This window comes from Tupaia chinensis, unplaced genomic scaffold (genome assembly GCF_000334495.1).
Source record: "Tupaia chinensis unplaced genomic scaffold, TupChi_1.0 Scaffold143894_1, whole genome shotgun sequence".
Lineage (NCBI taxonomy): Eukaryota > Metazoa > Chordata > Mammalia > Scandentia > Tupaiidae > Tupaia > Tupaia belangeri.
The window spans coordinates 214,221-225,397 of NW_006203745.1; the positions used below are offsets into that span (position 1 = coordinate 214,221).

Below are 11,177 nucleotides of genomic sequence, written 5' to 3' on the forward strand. Positions count from 1 at the left end.
ATATATATATGTGTGTGTGTGTGTGTATATATATATAATAGATATACTCTTATGTGTGCAAGGAAATATGTATAAATGTGCTCACTGTAAACTTTTTTAAATAGAAAAATAAGTAACCCAGATTTCCATCAATAGAGCATTGATGATTAAATCAACACTAACACATACTTATAGTGAAATACTGTATAGCCAAAATCTCTCTAAAGCCCTATTATTTTCACATGACGAAAGTAATACAAAATTTATATAACACTGCATTATTTAAAATAGGAAGGGAAAGCCTCTTGTGCAATAATTTTACTCTTTGAAATCTAACACATCTTTTTTGGAAAAAAAAGAGGTATATTCAATTCACTTGTTTGTAGGTCCCAAGGTGCAGGGCCATATCTGATGGGAGTCTTGCAGAGTTCGAATCACATTATAAGGGTTAGAGTGCTGTGTCCATCAGTCTTTCTCAATGCATCTTAACAATTTATTTTGGACATCTTTCCAATGACTATATATAGAGCTATCTTTTTTTTTTTAACTGGATGTATAAATATCCTGTATTTCACTGTAAGTATGTGTCAGTGTTGATTTAGCCATCAATGCTCTATTGATGGAAATCTGAGTTGTTATTTATTTTTCTGTTTTAAAAACAAGTTTATAATGAACACATTTATACATACATCTTTGCACACATAAGAGTATATCTAAAGGTTTAATATCTAAAAGTGATATATCCTGTGTCAGAGACAATGGATATTGAAATTTATAATAGGCCAGCAAAAATTACTATCTAAAAAAAAAGTCTAATTTATACTCTCATTTACAGTTCATGAGAGTAAAGAAAGATGCAATGTAAAGTGAGGATTAAGATTTTTGGGGAATTGGGACCAGCAGTTAGCGTAATGGCTATGTCACTGGACTCCCATGTAGTCGACCATGGTTCGCATTCCGGACCTGGTGGCTTAACACTCACGCCGGGCACATGTGCGTGCATGCCCAAGATCCCGAGAGGAGAATGGAGGAGAAGGGGTTGCGACTTGGCCATCCTCCCTGGGGGGTGATTTCTTGTTCTCTGTCTCTCTGTCTCTCTCTGTCTGTCTGGCGAGTGCACGCACTCTATAGCAAAAACCTCTCAAAAAAAAAAAGATTTTTGGGGAATTGATTGTGGAAAGGAAGAAGTTGAGTATCTGGGAGGATGAATTCAAGGTAGTAATTCATACAAATAGCATTAAGGATGATTAATGTTCTACCTAGAAAATACAGTCATGTGAAGTTCTGAGAGTTGATTCAACTTCCTAATAATAGTCTTAGGATAACAAATTGTCTAGGACAGACTGAAGAGTTACTTAGATGAGATCAGTGGGTTTAAGACAGGGAAATTAGCACTGAAAGCCAAAACCACAGCTGATTTCAGATTTACTACACATTATATTTGGTAATTCTGAATGACGAGATAAATGTCTTTTTATATTAGTAGCCATGCACTAACTAGACCCGTTGTTTGTAAGACATATCATAAGCAAATTACCTTAGTGTCAGGGAATTTGAGTTGGGGGTTCTGTACATAGTTAACAACAGGCATATAGAAGAGAACATTTATAGATTTGTTTTATGTGTATGTGTGTGTGTGTATTTCAAGAGAATGATGGAGAAAAAAACATATTGTAATAGAATCATCAATCTTATTCCTTTCTTCTTTTCTTTCTTCCCTCCATTCCTTTCCCCATCCCCACCCCTTTTCTTTCTGTTTTTTTAAGTTTCCTTCCTCTTTCTTTCTTTCTCTCCTCTTTCCTTCTTTCTTTTCTTCCTTCTTTCCTTCCTTCTTCTTTCCCACAGTCAAGAAGAAAACAGAGTATTGGCTCATATGCTGCTGATTTGCAGATTTCGCTCTACTGAGGATCCTGAAACCATAAATAGAATTATTCAACGTGTTCTACCTCAAAAGTTACAAGATGCTGTAGGACCCCCTAAAGTAGATCCTGCATCTGTTGAAATTAAAAGTAAGTTCATTTCTCTTACAGAGATCAGAGTTGTCTTTTTATTCTCAGGTCTCGCCACCAGTAGGACATTTCTTTGGAACTAAGTTGGCACTAATGAAGTATTTAATTTTTAAGCCTTAATTTTAAAAAGTATCCTAAATTTATGCCCCACATGCAAATTGGTCATTAACTCTGGGGCAGGTTCACCTATATTGAGCCCTATATTTTAGTATTTAGAATTCAAGTATAAAAGCAGACAGTAGTTTTGTATATTTCTCTTCTTTTTTCTTCCATTTGATGTTCTGAGAGTATGACATATGGAAAGTCTGTGTCATCCACATATTTGCTTTTAAATATCATTTTTTGTTAATGTTTGTTTCCTTAATCCTTTAACCAATGAAAAATTTATAATTTATTCATACTTAATTTTGGTATATTTTACAACTGCAACTGGAAACTCTGAGGTGAATTTTTAGCTGTTATTGTTGTTTTTGTTTTTGCTGGGTCATGGGGGACAACTTACATGGTGACAAGTTCTAATTATTGGAAAGTAAGAAGCAGATTCTCTGTGGAAATAAAGGTCTGGTTAAGGGCAGAGTCCTATACAGTGCAGATCTGTATAAATATTAATACTCGTGCTTGGGCCACAAGCATGAGCTTACATTTTCTAGTAATCACATTTAAAAAATAAACATGTGAAACTGACTTCAGTCACTTGTATATTAAACCCCAAATTTGTAAATTATTATGACGTCAATAAGTTTAGTCAATGTAAAATTATTTATGAGGTAATTTACATTCTTTTTTTGTATTATGGGTATGACATCTAGTGTACATTTCATATTTACAGCACATTTTAATTTAGACTAGCTACATTTTGAAAGCTCATTTTCTGTATGTGGCTAGTGGATAGAATACAAGTTATGGCAGCAATAGAAACTAGAGAATAGGCAGTAAGTAGAGAGAAACAATATGAAGTGCTGGGACCAGCAGTTGGTGTAATGGCTATGTCGCTGGACTCCCATAAAGTTGACTGCGGTTCAAGTCCTGGACCCGGTGGCTTAAACTCATGTCAGGCAAGATCTCGTGAGGAGAATGGAGAAGGGATTGCGGCATGGCCATCCCCCTGGGGGGGTGATTTCTCACTTTCTGTCCTCTGTCTCTGTCTTTCTGGTGAGTGCATGCACTCTATAGCAAAAACCTTTCCAATAAATAAACAAAAAAAATTTTTTAGAAAGAATATGAAGTGCTAATACAAATGCTTGTTGCTCTCAGTACAGTCCTAAACTGATAGTCAGCTATCCTACTTGCTTAGGATGGAGGCCTTAGTTTTTAGGGCCATTTACATAATGTATGTACCCCAGTGTTGGATTCTCTCACCAAAAGCAGAAAAAAGTGTCATTAAAAGTTCTAAAATAGGGTCTGGCTTCTGGGTGGGAATGAAGAGATGGGCAGGTCAGGCCTGAGGCTGCATGGATAGTCTGACTATGAACCAGTGGCCACAGGAGGCTGGAGAAGCTGCAGGTTCCAGGGGACATGAAATGGGCATGTAAGAGATTAGAAGCAAATGGACAAGAGTGTGGCTGCCACCAGGTGAATGCACATACACTGGTGTCCTGGGGCACAGAGGAATAGGAGCTGAGAGACTGTCCCCTTGCATCAAGGCCAAAGATTGGCCAGGGAGGTCAAGGACAGTGATTCCCCAGACTGGTGGAAGGAACTGGGTCCAACCTTGCCCGAGATCTACTGCAGGGGAATATGGGAATTTTAAAGATACTGACGATAGTTAGAAGACGCAAGCTGGAGAAAGGAAGATTCCAATATTGGGTTCGGCCTTCTGTGCGACAGCAAATGCAAATTACTTACAGACAGGTCTGAGTGCCCACCTTTGCAAACAGCCCAGGCTCTCTGCTAGGGAACTGTTTTTCCATTTATTCAGGTAACGCTGGAAGCTTGAAAAACACACCAAGTATGTGTGTGTGCCTAAAATCCTCATAGGGATGAAGAAATGAAGGAGAAGGGATTGTGGTCTGATAATGATCTTATTGGGGGGTACTTTACCTGTCTCTCTGTCTGTCTGTCTGTCTCTGGTAAGCGCACATGCCCTCCGGCAATTAAAAAAGAAAAACAAAACTAAACTAAAATACAAGACTTTCTTCCACAGTCTCTAGTTTTTCATGTTGTTTTTATTTGCTAACTAATGTCATTCTAAGTGCAAAACGTTAAATTTTTAAATTACTAGCATGAGGGACCAGCAGATGGCATAACAGTTAAATGGCTGGAATCTCACATAGTAGACCGTGGATTCGAGTCCTGGACATGGCGGCTTAAAACTCATGCTGTCACGTGTGTGTGAATGCCCAAAATCCCAAGAGGAAAATGGAGGAGAAGGGACTGTGGTGTGGTCATTCCCCCCAGGGAGTGATTTCTTGCTTTCTGTCTCTCTGTCTCTCCAGTGAGTACATGTGCTGTATAGAAAAAAACTCTTAAAAAAAAGTAGCATGAAGTTTACTGTTCGTTTTTATATTGTGCAATGCCAATCTTAAATGCAAATATAAGCACACTTAACTTGTATGCAGAATCATAAATTTATGCGACTGAATTTTACAATTTATATATGATGTTTTCATTTGTGCCAGTGGCAAGAAATGTTGCGATAGGGTCTTTTATTCATTTGTGTTTATTAGAATACCATTGTTTCTTTCTGGACTCTAAGTAAGTTCTGGTTCAAACACAAAACACTGCCCTTGTTTATTTAGTGGTAGGCATAACACGCTTGTACAGCTTTGAGTCAAAATAAGTTTAATCTCATTTTTTATTTCTCTTCTTGATATAAAAGACATATTGGTAGCAATGATCTCTGTCTTCAACTTGTTGAGGAGGGAGAAAGAACTGGAAGGAAAAGAAACTCTGAGTTTCCCTATCTTTCTCTTTCTGCATCAGTATTTTCAGCAAAAGCTGTTGGCTAAGTAAGACAAGGAAGGATCAGCAGCGATATGTCACCAAGAAATGTTGCGATAGGGTCTTTTATTCATTTGTGTTTATTAGAATACCATTGTTTCTTTCTGGACTCTAAGTAAGTTCTGGTTCAAACACAAAACACTGCCCTTGTTTATTTAGTGGTAGGCATAACACGCTTGTACAGCTTTGAGTCAAAATCATAGAGCATGATGAATGATATATGAAATGGAGTGGCAACAAATCAGTGACACACACACTGTGTGTATCTGCTCTGCTCACTTCATGCTCAGTTATCCTATCAGGCTCCCCCCACCCCTTTTCTCTTTTTTAGTTTGCTATAGAGTGCATGTACTTGCTGGAGAGAGACAGAGAGGAACATAGAGAGAGGAAAGGTGAGAAATAACTCAGCAGGGGGTGGTGGCCAGACAGCAGTACTTTCCCTTCCATTTTCCTCTTGGGGTTCTGAGAGTGCACACCCACATACTCAGCATGTTTTACAAGCTACCAGGTCCATAACCGCACAGCTACAGGTCCATAACTTGAACCGCAAGTGAGATGCAGCTGCCTTAACCTCTGTGACACCTGCTGGCCCTGGACTTTACTTTCAAAACACAAGTTGCAAGATAAAATTATTGAAAGTTTAAAGAAAGCAATAGCAGAAAATTAAATCAAGCCCAAGGCCATTCTGAATGTGGGACCCAGGGCAATGCACAAGTCACACAGCCATGAAGCTGGCCTTGTCAATAGTGTCAGTATTGCAAATCCAGAGCTTTCTCTAGGGAGAGCCTGAGATAGAAAAGAATAGGTTATTTGAAACAAAGAGATTGAAGGGGGTCCTTTTAATAGTGACTAAAAAAAAAAAATGGTCAATTTTCTTTATTTTTGCCGTTTTCCCCAGAAGTAGTCAGAATGAAGAAAAAAGACTTTCCAGAATACAGAGTTCTGGTAAATAAATCACATTAAATACAAAAAGAAATTAACATATTAAAATTTGACATTTAGAATATCCATCTGAGAGCTATGGGAGTGTGAGGGTTAAGGCAGCTGGATCCCATAGGGCTGACCATGTGATTCAAGTGCCAGACATGCATGCATACATGCCCAAAATCCTGAAATGAGAAAAAAATGGAGGAAAAGAGATTGTGGTATAACTATCCCACATGGAGGTTGGGGGGGGGTGCTTTCTAACTCTCTCTCTCTTTTTCTATCTCTTTCCAACCAGTGCACACACCCTCTAGCAAACTATAAATGAATGAATGAATATCCATCTTGCCACATTTAAAGAAAACAGTTGTGGTCATTGGAAATATACTGAGTTAGGAAGCTCGAGAGTTTAAGACTTTTATATGCCTGTTGGCTTAGTGTTTGTATAGGGTTAGGTCCTGACTGTTGCTAAGCCAACAAACTAAGGAGTGATTGTTTGGAAATGAATGACAGTTTGAGGGTGAGCTGTCTTTCCAGAACCTCAACAGAATGGAGACTTAGAAAGAGACAACATTATGGGGCCAGCAGGTGGCATGGTGGTTAAGGTACTGGACTCCCACATGGCTGACCACGGTTTGAGTCCCAGACTTGGCAGCTTGCTTTCTCACTGTCCTTCTCTCTCTCTCTCTCTCTCTGGTGAGCACATGTGGCTGTAGCAAATTAAAAAAATCACAATAACTAAAATAAAATAAATAATTCTTAAAAAAAAAAGAAAGAGACAACATTATTTTCACATGTGAATGAGGACTAATTTATGGAGATACAACTCAGATGTGTTCACAAATGGGAGTATAACTTATAAATTTAACAAAATAATCAGAAGTAATAATCAGTAAAAGTATCATTACATTTGGGAAATCAATACTATGGTTTAGATCAGTATTTCCCAAAGAGAGTCAAGGGCTTCTTGCATCTTATTTTATGGCACAAAATTCACATTCTTTGGTTTTAATACAAAGCTACTGGATCAGAATTACTGGGAAGGGAAACAGTCCCTATGTGACTCTTATTCACTTTAAAGTTTAAGAAACATTACTCATGTCTTCCTTCCTCTCCAAAGTGTTGATCAAACTATGTTTCTGATGAACTAATCATATTGCTTTATTTAATCACCCTAAGATACTATGTCATAATGGAATTAAGCAGCTTTTTAGTATTTGAAATACTCAGAGGCATAGTGCAATTATGATGTGCTGACTTTTTCTATTCATCATTTCTGCCTATTTCAGAAATCAACAAGACAGAAACAGACAAGTATCTGAACAACTGTAAGTTTAATATATTTATTAAAATTGTATTACCTGAATGTACGAATTGTATTACCTGAATGTATGAAGTTAACACTGTAAATCATTTAGGCTCACTTTGTGCTGATATTTACACAATTCATGGTTCTTTATTGTACCTCTTAAATTTTTAAAAAATCTCTTTATCTTATCTCCATTTTGTTACTAAAGAATAGTGAAGTTGGGAGAACTTTGGAGTGGATATATGAGTGCCCATGGCAGATGTATAGTGAGAGTGAATTGTGCAACTGTTAAAGAAGAGGCAAAAATGTTCACTTATCAATGTCGTGTCTGCAGATAGCTATAATATACTCTCATGGAAGTTTTCTAAAGATTATATAAAAGTAATCTATGTGTTGGTGTTTTGAAGATAGAAGCAGAAACTTACTGCTATTCTAGTCTAAATTAAATCTTTCTGTTATTAATCCCACATTAGGAGAACTGTACACAATTATGAGGTTGGGATATGTTTTGATGAAATTACTGAAGGCCTAGATAATACATATACCAATATTTTGAAAGTGCTGACTCTAGTCCTAGTACTTTCCTTCCCCTTTAGCAGAGCACCACACTATTATTTAGAGAAGACATTTACTTGTTACAGAATTAGTACATGCTACGTTTATCTTAAAAGATGGAAGGAATTAAAAGATGGAAGGAAATGTGCTACTCATTAGCTCAGAATGTTAATTAATTTATAAAATCAAATAAACAAAACCATAAGATAATCCCCTTCTCTAAATAGATATATTTTTTGCCACTGATACTTATTGGGAACCTACTTCAGGCTCCACTGTGTTACACAAAAGGGATACAGCGTGGATAAAATATCATTTCTGCCTAAAGCACCTCATACTCTAACAGGAGTAGATACATGAGTCTAACGAGTGAACATATAATTATTTAATGGCAGTTCTTAACCAAGGCCAGTTTTGACACTCTAGGTATAATGCTCCACTGCGGCCTTTTTCAGGGAAGTGCTACTGGTATCTCTCAGGTCATTGGAAAAGTCATGATGTATTTTTCTATGTTTTTCCATGCAAAATGTGTCATGACTTTTCAGGTGACCTGATAGTATGTACAGGCCAGAAATCTTCCCGAATATCCTGTGAGCTATAGGATAGCTTCCCACAACAAAAAATTATCTGATCCAAAATGTCTATAGCTACAAGGTTGAAAGACCCTCTTATAAAAAATACTATGAAATACACACAAAAACACATAGTATGTATACATATACATATTATATAGAGAGAATTATTATTATTATTATTGTAACAATAAAGATATAACTCATCAATTTTGGAGGCATGGAAATTGGTAGAGAAGGCATCTGAGAAAGCATAACAACTAATTTAAATTTTATAGGATGAGTAGGAGGTAAGTAAATGAAACATTACAGGATAAGGAAAGTTAAGAACAAGAGGAAATGTTTGATATTACTGTCGAACAAACTACCAGAATTTAGGGATGTAGTAATAGAATTTGATATTTAAAAATAACTGCTAATTAGTGAATTGTCTCTGTTGGGTAGGTTGTGGGACACGAAGGAGTAAATCTGCAACAGAAAGTCTCCGGATCGTTGGTGGGACAGAGGTAGAAGAAGGTGAATGGCCGTGGCAGGCCAGTCTGCAATGGGATGGAATCCATCGCTGTGGAGCAACTTTAATTAATAGCACCTGGCTTGTGAGTGCTGCTCATTGCTTTAGAACGTAAGTCCTGAACTTCACAAGTGACTGTGGGTAAGCAAAGTGTATTGGGTATTGCAAAGAAGGAAATACTTCATGAAGTCTGAGAGAAGGGAGTTTAGTGTGAAGTAAAGATAACACGTACACCACAAAGGCAGTAGGAAACTCATCAATCTTTCTTTTATTTTTTTTTTAGGTTTTTGTTATAGGGAGTGTGTACTCACCAGAAAGACAGAGAGACACAGAAAGAGAGAAATCAGCCCCCAGGAAGGATGGCCACACCACAATCCCTTCTCCTCTCGGGATCTTGGGCATGCACGCATACGTGCCTGGCATGAGTTTAAGCCTCGGTCCGGTACTTGAACTGCAGTTGACTACATGGGAGTCCAACAATATAGCCATTACACTAACTTCTGGCCCCCAAAACTCATTAATCTTAATAAGGGGTTTATAATCTAAAAATAGAAATGGTTTCAAAGTACAGATGCTTCCCAACTTACAATAGTATTATGTACCAATAAACCCATCATAAGTTGAAAATATAAATTGAAATGCATTTAATACCCCCAATAAACCTATTGAAAGTTGAAAAATTTTAAGTAAATTTTAAAAGATTTATTTAATTTTATTAATTATCATCATTATTATTTTTCAATATGACCAGAGAGAGAGAGAGAAAGAGAGAAGGAGAGTGAGAATGCAAACTGCCAGGTCTGGGACTCAAACTACTATTGGCAATGTTGGAGTCCAACACCCTAACCACTATGCCACCTGCCAGTTACAAGTCAAACTATTCTAAGTTAGAGACTGTCTGTACATGTACATAAATTATCCTCTGATAATACATAATAGTTTGTCAAAGGAAGCAGCAAAGTCATTCTTGGACTTTAAGCTTGACGTCAAATAGAGGAGTCATTTCTCTCTTCTGAGTATCTGTATCAGAGATGGAGGCTACATAGATTATAGATGTGACCCTGATGAGGACATTCCATGTAGTGCAAAAAGATAATTATGTACAAAGAAATCTGGAAGTAACTAATCATGCAACAGAATAGATTGACTACATTTCAAGGATTGACTACATTTCAAGGAATGGAGGATCTTTTGTGTTTTTTTTTTCTTTTTCTTTTTTAAAGAGATTTTTTGCTATAGGGCATGTGCGCTCACTGGAGAGACAAGGAGAGACAGAGAAACTGAAAGTAAGAAATCACACCCCCCCCCCCCCCCCCGGGGGGGCGCCCCCGCGGGGGGGGGGGGGGGGGCCCACGCCCCCCACTGCAATCCCTTCTCCTCCATTCTCCTCTTAAAATTTTGGGCACACATGCACACGTACCTGGCATGGTTTTCAAACAGCCCAGACCAAGACTCAAACTATAGTCGACTACTTGAGAGTCCAGATATAATGATTATGCCATCTACTGGTCTCAGAATGGAGGGTCTTTTAAAAAAATGTCAAAAAGTCTACAGTATACAGGATAATAACACTTTTAAAAATGATTGTATTGCTTTTTAGTTTTCAGAGTAATGTATATATTTGTGGGCAGGGGGCATTGGGTATACAGAATACATTTAGTTCCTACTCTGTACAGGATATATTTTCCATATGTCCCTTGGAGTTTACTGATATCTGAAATTGTCAAAAGGCCCTAGGATCAGGAGTAGGTGACCAGCATACAAAGTGGCATGGCAGACTAGGAAGTATGCCATGTGGCTTTTCTACCTGATATAACCCCTTATTTAAATCTGTTACTGGGTTGCTAACAGAAATATCTGAGACTAGGTGATTTATAAAGAATAGAAGTTTATGAGGCTCACAGTTCTTGTGGCTGGAAACTCCAAAGGCATGCAGTTGGCATGAGGCCAGCTTCTGGTGCTATGTTACAATGTGGTCCGAAGCAGGGAGAAGGGGGAGTCAGGTTTGTGCACAGAGAGAAAGAAATAGGAAAGAGACTTTCCCATCCTCTGTTCGTTCCTCCCACACTCCCAACTGATTGGATGGTATTCACTCACTTGAGGGTGGATCTTCCTCTGTCAGTCCTCTGACTCAAACTGGCAAGGTGCCTGCCCAAATTAAATGCAAGTCTTTCTCTTAATGATCTTTTTAAAATTTTTAGAGAGGTTTTTGCTTTAGGGTGCATGTGCTCACCAGAGAAACCAAGAAAGACAGACAGAAAGTGAGAAATCATTCCCCCAGGGGGATGGCAACACCACAGTTCCTTCTCCTCCATTCTCCTCTTGGGATTTTGGGCACACAGCCACATGCACCTGGCATGAGTTTTAAGCCACTGGGT

At 37.9% G+C, this 11,177-nt stretch overlaps 1 protein-coding gene and 1 pseudogene across 1 annotated transcript in view; both read left to right on the forward strand.

Moving 5' to 3' along the window:
• Positions 1 to 11,177, forward strand: part of LOC102496691 (transmembrane protease serine 11E) — a 49,137-nt gene that overhangs the window by 21,653 nt on the left and 16,307 nt on the right. The window contains exons 5-7 of the mRNA XM_006165327.2: positions 1,825 to 1,988; positions 7,142 to 7,180; positions 8,733 to 8,910. Of these exons, the coding sequence (XP_006165389.1) occupies positions 1,825 to 1,988; positions 7,142 to 7,180; positions 8,733 to 8,910 (381 nt within the window). The remainder of the gene's footprint in view (positions 1 to 1,824; positions 1,989 to 7,141; positions 7,181 to 8,732; positions 8,911 to 11,177) is intronic.
• Positions 3,440 to 3,757, forward strand: LOC114005483 (uncharacterized protein C10orf143-like; annotated as a pseudogene).